Source organism: Microcebus murinus, chromosome 32, assembly GCF_040939455.1.
Source record: "Microcebus murinus isolate Inina chromosome 32, M.murinus_Inina_mat1.0, whole genome shotgun sequence".
Taxonomy (NCBI): domain Eukaryota; kingdom Metazoa; phylum Chordata; class Mammalia; order Primates; family Cheirogaleidae; genus Microcebus; species Microcebus murinus.
Window position 1 is genome coordinate 395,202 of NC_134135.1, and position 15,652 is coordinate 410,853.

The following is a 15,652-nucleotide window of genomic DNA, read 5'->3' on the forward strand; positions in this document are numbered from 1 at the left end:
GACAAGTCACTTAACTTCTCTGGTTCTCACTTAGTTGAACAATCGGGAGGATGGTACCTACTTCCATGGAGTGCAGCGGTACAGCTGCAAAGTGCTTACTTAGCACATGGCTTCTATGAAGCAGTGTCCCTTCAGAGAAGAACAACTACGCACTGGGATTATGCAGCACTTACTGCTCAGGCACAGTTCCATAGGTGCCGCATGCATGACTGCATTTAATCTCCATAATGTGATTGTTTTATGGGCAGATACCTTGAGGCATTATCAGGGCTGAGATGTCAGAAATCCAATGACCCATTGTACACACCACTCATTCCAAAGCACTCTAAAGCTAGTATCTGGTAAGACAGGAGCTGGGCCAGCAGCCCAGCTCCAGAGTGGGTGGTGTCACTGGCCAAGCACCTCGTGACTCTTGCTGCACGGTAATAATGGCCACTCTGGACCTTCTGTCATGGGGCGGACATGGGTGCCTCCTGGAAGTCTAGTGCGAGTGGGGAGGGAGTGAAGAAACCGAATGGGAACCAATCTGTTCCCATGGAATGTCCTCCAACCGGGGTTTGTTCTGTACTCACAGTAGTTTTTGTAGTTTACACTGAGGGTGTTTCAGTGCATCAGCAAGAATCTTCACGACAGGAGACTCGATGACGCTGTCTGTCACAGCCAGGACTTCCAACTTCTCGTTTGTTGTGAACACGGAGCACAAGTCTTGCCACCAGTCATACAGCTTATCACTCGCTAGTTCTCTGCGTGGAAGGGAGAAAAGAGAAATGCCTTGTTGTTAGTGATGAAACTAGTAGGTTAGAGAAAAACTACTTGTAAGCCCAGGGCTGGTGTTCCCTACTCTGGTTAGGGTCATAGACCCCATGATGACTCTACGATGCTCTCATTAAAAAAAAAAAAAAAAAAAAGGCCGGGCGCGGTGGCTCACGCCTGTAATCCTAGCACTTTGGGAGGCCGAGGCGGGCGGATTGCTCAAGGTCAGGAGTTCAAAACCAGCCTGAGCGAGACCCCGTCTCTACCAAAAATAGAAATAAATTAATTGACCAACTAAAAATATATATACAAAAAATTAGCCGGGCATGGTGGCGCATGCCTGTAGTCCCAGCTACTCGGGAGGCTGAGGCAGTAGGATCGCTGAGCCCCGGAGATTGAGGTTGCTGTGAGCCAGGCTGACGCCCCGGCACTCACTCTAGCCTGGGCAACAAAGTGAGACTCTGTCTCAAAAAAAAAAAAAAAAAAAAAAAAAAAAAAATGCCCGGAAGAACCATCACAAGATTTATTTTATTTTAGGAAGGTTCATGGCCTCAGGTAAGAAATCTGTATTTCCCCATGACTTATTAAGAAAGGATATTGCTTTGGAAAATTACTTGGTTGTTGTTTGGTTTGGTTTCAGGGTGTGGAAAATGCCTTCTCACTTTTGGGATCTAGGTTTCCTCAAGCGCAGAGCAATGTTATCAGTACCTTATGTTCTGAATTTTCAAAGTCTTGGTGGAAACATTAAGAAACTTAAAGATTCGTCTGTAATATTCCCTGCTTTGTATCCCCTTAGATTTATGTATTCCTTGATTCTATTTTGAATAAGAGTTTATGTTGTATTTACTTTAGTTCTCTTTGATTTCCCCTGAAGGATGTTACTGAGAGGTCTGTGTTGACCCTAACTCACCTAGGAGTGAGGTGAACAGTTAACTCTGGTAGAAAAAGAAGAAACAGTTGACATTAGCTGCAAACATTGGATGCCTCGAACATTATTTGGCTTTAAACCAAAGTTTCAGTTTTCTCCTTTCTTTTAGTTAAATAACTTTACCAATGTCTTCCTGCTTCTGCTGGAATCTTTCTTCACGGGGATTTCTTCTGTGTTTGTGTTAGAAGTTTGCATCTTGTTTAACTTAAGTAATTCCCATGTAAGGTTTAATATGTGTTGTATTTGATAAATAAATTTAAGGCAGTAAAAAAAAAAAGAAAATTACTTGGGATTCATACGGGGCAGAGATTGAATTATAGCTTGCATCCCACATTCTTACTCTGTGTATAGAAAATCTGTGTTAAAAAGAAAAACCCTAGATCTGAATAAGGGAAAAGTTAATCTTTTTGGCATGGTGAGTACAAAAAGAAAAACCCTGAGCTCGAGCAACATGTAATGTAGTTTTGCTGTGGAAGGACCTGCTGACTTTCTCTACCATACCTTCCCAGAGATTCTTTCAAAGGGGCTGACCAAGAGATATGTGAAGATTTTTGTTGTTTGCATTAAAGAATACTTGAAAATAACCCAAAAGTATATCAAGGGGGAAATGTTTTAATAATCTCTAGTACACCTATTTTAAAAGAACACTTCATTGAAGAAGGGCAGAATTCAAAGATTCTCAAGACCTATGAAAAAAGCAAATTTCAAAATATTTACACTGATATGTAATTTGAAAAAATTAAATCTCATAGAATAGTGCTATATATTGTTATACCCATCACACACATAGGAATGCAAATAAATACGTAGGAATGATATCAACTCACCCTAGGAACTTCCACAAAAGTTATCAACGGACCAACCAGCATGAAAGAAATACACCATCTCTTAGGAGTTCTACTGATGTTAGGCTTTAAGATTATTCTGTCTCATTGTAATCAGACTTTTGAGGTCTTAGTTGGACGATCAAGAGGCAACACCAAGTTGATTATCAAGTCTTCATTCTCCTCCCTAATAAAAGGTACCCAGGGGCTAGAAGGCCAGTTAAACATGATATTGTGGATCACATTGGAATTGTCCATGAAAGTTGGGAATAGATATAAAAAACCACGGTCCCATAGAGTCATTTAACATCTACATGAATAAGTTTAATTCTCCCCAGGCTGGGTGTGGCAGATCACCCAGTAATTCCAGCGCTTTGGGAGGCTGAGCTGGGAGGATTTGCTTGAGGCTAGAAGTTCAAGTTTACAGTGAGCTGTGATTACACTACTGCACTCCATCCTGGGTGACAGAGTGAGACCCTATCTCAAAAAAAAATTTTTTTTCTTTCTACCCAAGAGATACCAAGATTCAATGGAAAGTAATTTGGTGATATTTATGGTGATGAAAATGTACTATGTGTGTATCTTGTGATGCAGTAACTCTAATTCTAAAAATATACCCAAGAGCAGAGGTTGGCAAATGTTTCCCATAATTGGCCAGATAGCAAATATATTCAGCTTGGCAATGACTCAGTTCTGCCACTGCAGTGAGGTAGTGGTCATAGCATGTAACAAACAAGCACGGCTATGATCCATTCAAAATTGACCAAAACAAGCAGCAAGCTGGGTTTTTGCAGGCTGTGGTTTGCTTACCTCTGCCCCAGAGAAACTCACATGTGCCTGGGAGACCTGCACATTGCTTGCCATGAGGAAGAAAGGAACAGAGCCCAAGTGTCCCCTAGCATAAGAAGAGGCCAAGTTCTATTTATTCAGTCATTCATTAGACTAGCATATGTTTAAAGCGAACATCAGAGAGCTATGTGTCACTATGCTGAAGACGTACGCAGTTCTTTCATGGGGAGAGATTGTGACCCCTCCTTGCAAAGCAGCTAAGATGAGGGCGGCATTTCAATTACACATCAGAGAGGGTTCCCCCAGCTCACCCCCAGCTCCAGGAGTCAGTCTACTTGTCCAACTCTTTCTGTCATAGTCACTGGGGTCACGTTTTAGTTCAAGTGGTAGCTTCAACCAGCTATGTGACCATGGGCAAATTACATCATACCCGTGACCTCCAGGGCATCCTGGTGTCAGATGGAGAAGTAATTCACAGAAAGTGAGTACTTGGCATTGTGTCGGATATATGGCAGGTGCTGAGTAAATATCAACCGACATGAAAAATGAGTAGTCGGTGCTATCTGCCAATTCTTAAGAAAAAGAATCAATTATATTTGCCAGAGTAAAGATTTTCCAAGAGAGGTTCCATTGAGTGGTAGGGATAGGAATTACATTAGTATTTACTAGGTGCTAACTGAAGGCCAGGATTTGTTCAGTGGGTCATATATTTTATCTTGTTTAACCTTTGTAATACCCTTTTGAGATATGTACTATTATTTAAATTCCCATTTTACTCATAAAGAAACAGAGACCCAGAAATTAAGCAAACTGTCTGAAGATACACAGCTAGTGATTGAGAGGGCTGGAAAACCCATGGTGTTAGTCATAGCACCAGAACATCCTCTCACTCGGATCACAGTGTGGAATAAGGAAGATACAGAGAAAAGGAATTATGATTTAAAGTTGTTCAGTGAGAAAGGAAAGTGGGAGATGTAACAATCACTTGATGAGGATGTGTAATTCAAGATGGAAAATACACTTTTGCTCTGAAAGAAAGCCCCTTGAGGTGTGATGTCCAATGTGGTAGCTACTAGCCACATGTAGCTATTTAAACTCAAGTTAAATGTAGTTTCAAAAATTCAGTCCCTTGGTCACATTTGCTGCATTCCAAGTGCTCAATAGTTGCATGTAACCAGTGGTTCCCATATTAGACAGGACAGATGTGGGCATTTCCATCACCACAGTAAGTTCCACTGGACAGCTCTTCCCCAGGGAGCAAAAGCCTTGTGATGCATAAAAGTAGAGGTGATAAAGGAGGCAAAGTCCCTTAAATATGGGCATGCAGCACAGAGATAAGGAGGGTGAACAGCTTATCTTGGTATGCTCAGGATTCTCCCAGGTTTAGCACCGAAAGTCCACCAACCCAGGAATAACTTTAGTCCTCACAGTACAAAATAGAAAGTCCCATATCTGGTAAATCCCCTCAATTCCAGGCCAATTGGGGCAGCCGGGTCACCCTAGATACAGGTTTGTCTTAAAACAGAAGTCCTGTGCAGACTGGAGTAGGGAGAGATCAGAAAGGTTTAGGAGTTCAGAAACCTGGTCTTTGAGGCAAGAGCATCAATCCCTGCATGCCAGGGGACTGTAGGCAATGCCTGTGGGTAGGGTAGTCAGGGGGAGGGAGAAAGAGAGAGGGAGAGAGAGTGCTTACTCAGAGTCATCGTGGAAATCAAAGCTGGAATTCTGCCCATTCATGAAGTTCAGGGTGACAGTCAGTTCCATCTCCTGCAAATTTCGACAGTACTTGAGGCAAAAAGCAGATACTTGAATGTCTGTATCCTTGTTGATTCTCAAGATAGCTTTATGATAACCATCCAGGGCCTGTCTCACGAAGTCTTCCTCCTGGATTTCGTGCAGACAGCAGAACAACTGTGGGACCCCGCAGCACGGAGACAGTGGGTGACTCTTATGCAACCAGGGCAGAACTTTGAACAGTTTCTTCTTGTTGCACCAGGACGGCCTGCATCTGAAGGACTGTGCCACGACCGACATGCACACCTCATTTAAAAGGCCAAATAGAAAAAGCCCCATGTGAGCAAGATCGTTGTTTCCTCTGGGACTTGCCACCAGGCGCCGGATGTCCATACGCGTCAACGCGTGAAAGGTTTTGAGTCTTTGTGGGAAACAGAGAACATAAAACAAGGCAGCAAAAAATTCCTGGAAAATCAAGAGGGTGAAGGCATAGTGATCTTCCTTGCTTTCCACCCTCCGGAGGATATTCACGCTGAGAAGAGCGGCGACTCCAGCCTCATCCACCTTGGCCTTTCTGAGGTCTTCCGTATTAAACACCCATTTCCTGCACCACATGCCCCGTGAGGCCAAGTGACACAGGCTTTCCAGTTGTTCTTGCTGCATCTTCCTGGAGAGGTTCTCAGCTCCAGTTGCAAACAGGCCTGAAAGATACTGGACAAACACAGTTGTGGCGTTGGGACACACCTGCGTGAGGTTTTCACTTCTCTCCACTAGCTGCTTCAGACAGGAGCAAACCACCCAGCACACCGCAGGCGCCTGGCACATGGAAAAGAGAATCGTGTTTTCCAGCGCAAAACTCAGGGCTGCACGGCCCTCCCTCGTGTTTCCAAAATAGGTCCTGAAATACTTGATTTTCTCTCTGGTATCAAACCCTGGCAGTGCTACACGAGAAGGACATTTCAGCATGGATTTGCACACCTGCCAGGAGGTGGGTCGTATCATGATCAGCAGCGTGGCTTCGGGGAGCATTCTCTTGCTCAACAAACTGCTCAGAATAACGGAGCCAGGCAGTTTCTGGGTGCAGTCGTCACTCAGCTTGTCAGGCTTTTCTATGAAGGTCGTTGGGAATTCCTCAAAGCCATCAAAGAGCAGCAGAAGTTGGTCTGGCGAGGACATGATCTTCGAGACAAGTGCCTGAGACTCGGGCCACTTGTTCTCAAGCAGCTCCAAGAAGCTTTGCCCTGCTGCCTGGTTCACCTCCTCGCAGTGGAAGTAGACAACGTACCAGAGCTTGTGGGCGTAGAACTTGTTCCCCGCCCACTCCATCATTATCCTTTTGGCCAGGGTTGTTTTTCCTACCCCAGGAACTCCCTGTATGACCACAGTCTTGGGCTGTCTGCCTTGAGGTCTTTTGGGTAGAAATAGACATGGTAAATACGTCTCGTGTCTGCCTACGTCTTGGTACAAGAAGTCCCTTTGGTTTCTAGGCCAAGTGGTACTGTTCCATATGGGTAAATACTTTTCTATCACGTGCAATTTGTACTTCTGCAGTTCACCTAGATTTGAGAGATGGCAGAAATACGGGGCACAACATCAGAGTTGCTTGTGAGAACTAACAGAATAGTAAGAAAACTTGATGTCTATGTCAAACCCCATGATACACTTGCATAAATTAGATACATTTCCTGACACTGTTACATCAGTTAATAAGCTGAAATTAACAGAAAACTCAACTTGAAGTAGCTTAAATGAAACAAGGACTGATTTTTCCATAAGAAATGTGGTAGGCACAAGGCTGCTGAAATTTGTTTGGTGGCTCCATAGGTTCACGGCAACTAGCACTGCGATTCTTTCAGCCCTTTTCCCCCACCTTACTTCTTGGCTCACAGGTAGAAGACTGCTGTTACAGTTTTAGCTGAACTGTCTGCATTCAAATCAGAAATAACTGAGGGAAGGGACACACTAATAGCTCATGTCTGTTTTTATCAGTATGAACAGAAGCACCTAGGAGACTTCTACTTATGTCTGATGGCCTAGAATTGCCACACAATTAACCCCAACTTCAAGAAAAGCAGGTGAAAAAAAGTATATATTTCCTGTAGGGATGGGCACATTTTATCCCTCCATAAAAGTGGATATTAGCTTAGAAGGTAGACAGTTTGGGTAGACAGTTTACAGGATGTCACAAACCTTCATCCTAATTTGTGATGCCTTTTTTCTCCCCTTTCCATTCCCTTAACTATAAACTTCACAAAGGTGGAGGTGATGCCGGGTTCCCACTGTGCCCCTGGCTGACAGGTAAAAGGACGCTTCCCAGGAATCTGAGATCTACCTACTTATTAGCTTTATGACCTTGAGCCAGTTACAGACTCTCTAAGCCTCAATCTTGGCATCTCTAAAATTGGAGTAGGATTTACTCTAATTTTCCTACTATAAAATCAGGGGTAGGGATTTTAGAGTGTTGTTAGAACTATAGGCTCTCAGCGAAATCTACCTACACCAGGGCTGGAACCAACCATCCCACCTTCCACTGCTGCGTGTTTTCACAGTCTCATGACAGATGGCAATGTCTTCCTTTGGCCCTTGATTTCTTATGAACTTTCTTTACACAATCTGATGGATAAAGGCTGTTTTCACACTAACAGAACTTGTCTTCTCTCTAGAATCCCACTTTGGTGGCCCCGATAGTGAAGGAAGGAGGGAGGATATAGTCATCTGCTCCATGCATTTGCCAGGTCACCAACCACTCCCATTCTGGCAACAGCACCCAATGTTTTCTTGGAACTCTATTCCTTCACACTTCCTGTCCATTAAATTGGGCTGTGACTAACCCCACCGCCATGCTAGCTCATAAGTCCACGAGCTAGACTTAGCCAACTGGAGCATCTCTTCACCAATGAGCTTGTGACTTTTGTTCATTCAGTGCAGTCAATTCTATAGCTTTTGCTGGAAATGTTAGAAAGTGAGTGCACTTTTTCTGCAGGTGCTAGGGCAGCTAGTGGCACAGGTTGCCAAGATGCAAGAGAGAGACAGCTCGAGACTGGATGCAACAGAATGTGAGCTACGAGGAGGAGAGACAGTGCCATGGTGATAGAGCTTGAGCCCTGGAGCCAGCTGTGTTGGAGGCTGACTTCCTAGCTAGTTAGTCTACCAGTGCTTTTTTCGCTCAAGTTCGGATTGGTCAGACTAACTAGACACAGTAACCTACACTCAGCCTTGCCTCAGGAACCATCACAATCCACACCCCATATCCCGCCTGGTCTGTGACAATGTGGGCACCTACCAGATTCTTCCTCCAGGTTCATTTGTGGTTCTCTAGGATGCATGTCCTCCGGTTCCAGGGTAGGGAGAATGTCTGAAACAGAAAAATGCCACCTGTCCCATGGGAATAGGATGACCCACATTGTAGGGACAAGAACATAGAGGCAGTGGGCCATTTTAGGATGAGAGCAGCCACACAGTGTGAAAACCTCATTCTCTCGCCACCTGCATTCAGGCGAAGAAAACCACCTAGGTTTCTATCACAGTAATCTTAGGAAATGAGACAATGGTGCTGTTTTATAATGCCCTAAGGAAAGCATTGATAAAATCATATATTTATAGCCCAGCCACACACTGAGGGAGAAATATATGCAAATACACATACACTCACACATATGTAAAATACATACACACTTTAAACATCTATGTGTATGCATATATGTATACAGTTGGCTCCCTGTATCTGTGGGTTTTCCATGTGTGGATTCAACCAACCAAGGATGGAAAATATTTAAAAAAAAATAATAAAAACACAAATAAGTAATATAACAACTATTTACATAGCATTTATATTATATTATGTATCATTAGTAATCTAGAAATGATTTAAACTATGTAAGATAATGTGTGTAGGTTACATGCAAATATGTCATTTTATATAAGGGATTTGCGAATCCTTGGATTTTGGTATCTGAGGGGGGTCCTAAAACAAATCCCCCTTGGATACTAAGGGATGATGGTGTATTCCTATTATGTGTATATGTACACATATATACATTCACACACCGTGTGTGTATACACACACACACACACACACACACACACAGTCATTGATTGTTATTCATGGTAGTTATATTCTATAAAATTGCTGTGAATGCTGAATTAGCAAACACTAAACCATTTTCCCCTGAAAATTACAGAGTTAGTTTCCTTTGACCCTCTGGTTATAATATTTTCATTGACTGGTCAATGACATGACCCCGTTTTATGTGTTTTTGTTTAAAGACATCTTATTTAATATACACTGTTGATTCATTAACATTGAACTCATGGCCAACAGCACTATGAATCATGCCTGAATAAAGCTTATCTAACACATGTACCTTCTCCATAAGGCACATCATAGCCCTTTAAAAAATTTTTTCCCCCATCTTCGGGCTGGAGAAACATCCCAGCCTTCTTGTGCTTACTGGATGGCACTTCAGTATCACGTTTGGGGGCCTTTTGAACAGCAAAACCACCAACCAAGAGCATAACAATATGGCACTAAACAGACCATGGAAAGGACACCGGCGTACAGGATGAGCCCTGTTTGATCTCAGCCGGGAACATGCATTAGTCAACTCAAGGTTTTCACTGCTTTGTTCAGGTCTACGAATGACCTCGAAAAACTTAAGTATTGATTTTGGGGCTACAAGCAAATTTGAGTAGGCAAATTCACAATACGCAATCCACAAATAACGAGTATCAACTGCATACATCTGTTTTCATGAGGTTTTCATTATTACTGTTAGTAACATTTTCTGTTCATTGACGCCAAGATTTTTCTCTAGCCCCAAGCCATGAGGTTTCCCTCACCTGATTTTCTTTTTCATTTATTCTCCCTCCTTCCCACGTGGCTGCTGTGTTCTCATTTGTTATGGCCCAAACTTAGTGTCACTTCCTCAAAGACGACTTCCTGGGTTGCCTTATCTAGAGCGAGTCCCTGTCTGCAATCACTTACTCTGTAGCCACTCAGTATTCAAGCCCATGACACACCAGGTGCCCAGCCAGCTGCCGGGGTCAGAGTGGCCAAAGAGACAGGTGATGCACCTGCTCCCCTGCCCTTCAGGTTTAAAAATTGTGTACTTTGAAGCTTCTGTTTTTACCAAGAAGAATGTTGATTACTCATAACCATTGGGAGAGGTAGTTAACATCATACATCACGTTTGTGGATTTGTTCATTTTTCCTTTTAGTGTAGCAGTTCTTCTTTACCCACAGGGTGTGTTCTGAGACTCCCAGTGAATAGACTCCCAAACCACATATATACACTATGTTTTCTCCTATATGTACCTATGATAAAGCTTAATTTATCAACTAGGCACAACAAGAGATTCATAATAAAATAGAATAATTATAATATGCTATAATAAAAGTTATGTGAATATTGTTTCTCTCTCAAAATATCTTATTGTACTCTACTTGCCTATTTTTGGACTGCAATTTACTGTGGGTAACTGAAATCTTGGAGAGCGAAACTGTGGATAAGGAGGAACTACTGTAGTCAAGTTTGGCTTTGTATATATTGAAGACATGTCATTGTGAAATGGCTATTTTTAATCTTTAATCTTCTTGCCTTAAATATTACATTGCTGACATCACCATAGATATACCAGCTTTCTTCTGTTCAGTGTTTTCATGTTACATGTTTTTTCCACTATTTTACTTCCTACTTCTCTGTGTCTTTATTTAGCACATTGACTGTCATGTGAGTTGTATTTAACTCAGGCTGGTTTTGAGCCTGGAGAGCCATGCAGCAAAACCCTGCCATTGGTCCATGAAAATCTTACTTGTTAATATTAATTGTAACAATAAGAACATTGACAATTTAATTCTGAAACAGGATTGTGTTGCATATAACTCATGGACAAAAACCAATAAAAAATAACAAATTTTAGAAAGGATCATTTTGTTTTAAGAAAACACCATGGCACCAGAGAAACATTTTTTTTTTCCTAGTGTAGCAGGCAATGTGTTAAAGCTTATCTCTCATAAGCAGTATCTGGTTAACTATTTTTTTTTAATATGTCAATATGATAGTGTTTGCTTTTCGGTGTTTGATGCATCTTACCCCACTGTTTGTGTTCTAGTTCAGGGTTCAGGGGTTCCATAATGCATATTGGGGCTAGTGGAGTATCTAGCTCCTTAGCACCTAAGTCTGCCTGTGCTTTGTATACCAGACCGTCACTCACCATTTAGCTCCCGTCGTACCAGAAAAGACATATTGTCCTGGTTCATCTTGGCAAAGATGTCGCGCGTCACATCCCAAGCTTTCCGTCCGGGGAAGTTCTCTATCAAGAAATGGACCATCTCTGCCCAGTGGGCTGTCTCCAGATGGTCCCAGGCAATGTGGAAAGAGCCAGAAGTGATCTCATTCACTAAACCCTGCTTGAACATCTGCAGCTCCTCCTTGCTCAGATACAACATGTACAGCATGACCGCGTCTTCACAAGGGGATGAGGAGCAGCACGAGCACGCATAGGGCAGGGTGCAAGAGGCACGCATGGTGGAGAAGGAAAGGGGAGAGATGGGGCTGGCTCTTGGACGCACACGACTCATCTTCACTCAAGGCCCAGAACACCTCAGCGTCTGTGTTGACAGCAACCGTTCAGAAGAGAGAACAGGAGAGACCTGTGGAGACATAAAACAAGAAGATGGAAACACCACCCAGGACAGATTTGTTAAATGCATATTTGGTAGTGTATTCTGCATGCCAAACACTCTCTTCACCTCCTTTCCTCAAAGACTCTCCGTCCTGTGGAAAATGCTGACTACCCGTTGAGTGCTTGGAGCAGGCTCACATCTGCTTGCTGATTTTTACTCTCTATGCCCCCTTTTGGGGAAGAGGCAAGCAAAAATATCACAGCCTTTGTAAAAGATTTAGCAAAAAAACAGAGAGGCAGGTAAAATAATTGAATGAAGCTAAAATCTAGAAAATATGTGTTTAGCCAGAGGCCCCCATTAGACTAAAACTCAAGTTCAACAAAGTTTTTATTTTTAATTAAGCAATGGATCATGGGTGTATTTTTGTCCCCCTCTAATAATAGCTTATTTAAACAAATTTCCCCCTCGTTTGACACTCAAACTTCTGGATAAATTTGATTAATTTTTTTTGAAACAGAGTCTCATTCTGTTGCCCAGGCTAGAGTGGAGATATGTTCTCTGTAGTTTTTTAAACTCAAGGGATAAAGTGAGATCATTAAAATGCTGAGCTTAGGAAAGAAAGGAAAGAAGTCCAAGGACTGAGTTCTGGGCACCCCAGTACCCAGAGGTCTGCTGGAGGGGCCAGCAAAGGAAATTGAGAAACAGAAGCCAGTGTGGCAGGGGCGGAGCAAGATGGCAGATGAGAAACACCACCAGACAGAGTATCTCTGCAAAAAAGAAAGTTTCTAGAAGAAATAAGAAGAAAGAAGGAAGCAGACGAGCATACATTGGCCGAGGATCGGAAGGAGGGGTACTGGAGACTCCAGGAGACTCCACAGGAGGAGGTTGTGGAGGAGAACTGGAAGCAGAGACCTCCCAATAAGCTTGGAGACCAGTGGCAAGGGTAGGTGGAGCAGTTAACTTTCCCCTCCCTTGCATCTTGGACTGCTGGTGGGCTCCCCAGCGGGAGGAGAGGCCTGCAGACACTAGGCCAGAGACGGCCACCACCAGTGAGCGGTAAACCTGTAGTGGACACGGCACCAGACTCCCAACTCCTGCAGGACACCTCTGTGTGCACAGACCCAAGCCATGCAGCAGGCACCATATTGTTCCATTCTCCCCTTCCCTGACCCTAACCCCGGCTGCTGAGAGAGACAATATAGCCACAGCCAGAGGCATCGCCAGGGAATGGGAACTTCCCTTTTGGGGCCCTTTAGCTAACTAAGGGGTACTCAGACTGTGATCTCCCTACCTGCCAGCCCTCCCAGGTGCTGCTGGCCTGGTGACTCCAGGAGAACAGGGCAGACCCTGAGGCTGAGAGACATCGAACCAGCTAGGGCTCCTGTGGGTGAATTGAGACTGGCACTACTCTCCCTGGTGGGGTCAGGGATTGAATTCTGGGGCCCAGAGGTCAGACCTGTGGACCAGATCCCACGCACCCAGGTCTCGCATTGCCGGGGGCACAGAAGGGATATTCGTGAACAGCCCACTGAGGTGTGTGTGCCTTCAGGGGCAGATCAGCATCTTTGAGGGCAACCCTCCTCTCAAGGCGGGGCTGTGTGCCCAGCCCAGGCAGCACCCCTGCACCGGGAACCTCCCGGCCCACATCACACCCAGGGGAGACCCAGAGGTGTGAGGTCTGGCCTGCTAGTAGAGGCCTAGGAAAAGCTGTGGAGTTGGGGAGGGTGGAAAGGAACGAGGCCTGCTCCAGACTGCGGGTCTCAGACGGCCCCACCCCCACATGCAGACTTTCTGACTGAGCGGGGCCATTTGAGCCCCTCCCTGACAGCTTTTCCCTAGAAACAGAGAACAGAACTGTGACCCCTGCTAACAGCATTTGTAGTGCCTGAGGGCAGGGTTACCCAACCCAGCTCCGCCCAGACTCTCTCCCAGACCAGCCCTCACTGAGGTGGAGAATAAGGACACACTTGGAAGTCCCAGAGCCCCACCCACAACCTGAGGAACTAGAGTGTTAAAACAGTGTTACTCATGGATCAGCACAATAAACACTCACGAATGTAAATCTACTCGAAAGCTAAAGATCAAAGTCCAGAAACCACAATGGCTCAAGAGAGAACACAGCAACAAAGTTCAACCCAACATAATGAACAGAAATCTGCCCCACCTATCAGTTGTCTCAATAAATGTGAATGGTTTGAACTTCCCACTCAAGAGACATAGGCTAGCCAAATGGATTTAAAAAAAATGCAAGCCAAGTGTCTGCTGCATTCAGGAAACACATCTAACCTGCAAGGATACATATAGCCTAAAGGTAAAGGGATGGAGACCAATATTTCAAGCAAACAGACGCCAAAAGAAAGCTGGCATGGCAGTGCTGATTACAGATAACTTAGTATTTAAATCAACAAAAGTAATAAAAGACAAAGAAGGTCACTATATAATGGTGAAGGAAACAATTCAAGAAGACATAACAATACTAAATATATATGCCCCCAACTTTGGGGCACCCAGATTCATAAAGCAAAGTCTACTTGATCTAAACAAATGGGTAAACACCACCACCATAATAGTTGGACACTTTAGCACCCTACTGACAGCACAGGACAGATCCTCCAAACAGAAAATCAACAAAGAAATAATGGACTTAAACAGAACTCTAGAACAAATGGGCCTGACATTTACAAGATATTCTATCCCCAAACCACTGAATATATGTTCTTCTTATCAGCTCATGGGTCATTCTCTAAGATTGACCATATGCTTGGACACAAAGCATGTCTCACACAATTTAAAAAGATAGAAATTATACCATGTATCTTTTCAGATCACAATGGAATAAAAGTAGAAATCAACCCTAACAGGAACTCTCATTTATACACAAAATCATGGAAACTAAACAACCTTCTGCTGAATGACCACTTCATAGATGAGGAAATCAAAATGGAAATCAAATGATTCTTTGAACTAAATGACAAAGGATACACAAGTTATCAAAACCTGAGGGACACAGTTAAAGCAGTCCTGAGAGGAAAGTTTATTTCCATAAATGCCTATATCCAAAAGTATAAAATATCACAAATAGACAACCTAATGAATCACCTCAAAGAACTAGAAAAAGAAGAACAGACCAACCCCAAACCCAGCAGAAGAAGTGAAATCATTAAGTTCAAATCAGAACTAAACAAAATTGACAATAGGGAAACCATACAGAAGGTTAACAAATCAAAAGTTGGTTCTTACAAAAAATAAACAAAATTGACACACCTTTGGTTAGACTAACAAAAAGTAGAAAAGAAAAATCTCTAATAAGCTCCATCAGGAACAGTAAGGGAGAAATTACAATGGATGCCACAGAGATACAAGATATAATTCATGAATACTAAAAAAACCTCTATGCACTAAACTGGAAAATGTGGAGGAAACGGACAATCTCTCAGAAACACACAGCCTCCCTAGGCTCAACCGGAAAGAAATAGAATTTCTGAACAGGCCAATATCAAGTACTGAAATTGAAACAGCAATAAAAAACCTTCCTAAAAAGAAAAGTCCTGGACCAGATGGTTTCACACCTGAATTTTACCATACCTACAAGGAAGAACTGGTGCCTATCCTGCAGAAATTATTCTACAACATCAAAAAGGATGGAATCCTCCCCAACACATTTTATGAAGCGAACATAACCCTGATACCAAAACCAGGAAAGGATGCAACAAAAAAAGAAAACTACAGACCAATATCCCTTATGAATATAGATGCAAAAATTCTCAATAAAATCCTAGCCAATTGAATCCAGGTGCTTGTCAAGAAAATAATTCATCACAACCAGGTGGGCTTCATCTCAGGGATGCAGAGATGATTCAACATACACAAATCTATAAATGTAATTCACCGTATAAACAAAAGCAAAAACAAAGACCATATGATCCTCTCAACAGACGCAAAGAAAGCATTTGACAAAATTCAACACCCTTTTATGATAAGAACGCTCAACAAAATAGG

The 15,652-nt window shown here is 43.1% G+C and overlaps 1 protein-coding gene across 1 annotated transcript in view; it reads right to left on the reverse strand.

Annotated features, from left to right (window-relative positions):
- Nucleotides 1–11,554, reverse strand: part of NLRP8 (NLR family pyrin domain containing 8) — a 30,912-nt gene extending 19,358 nt beyond the window's left edge. The window contains exons 1-4 of the mRNA XM_020283606.1: nucleotides 11,242–11,554; nucleotides 8,312–8,383; nucleotides 4,988–6,584; nucleotides 573–743 (exon numbers count right to left, since the gene is read on the reverse strand). Coding sequence (XP_020139195.1) covers nucleotides 573–743; nucleotides 4,988–6,584; nucleotides 8,312–8,383; nucleotides 11,242–11,554 — 2,153 coding nt within the window. The remainder of the gene's footprint in view (nucleotides 1–572; nucleotides 744–4,987; nucleotides 6,585–8,311; nucleotides 8,384–11,241) is intronic.
- Nucleotides 11,555–15,652: the final 4,098 nt, after the last annotated feature.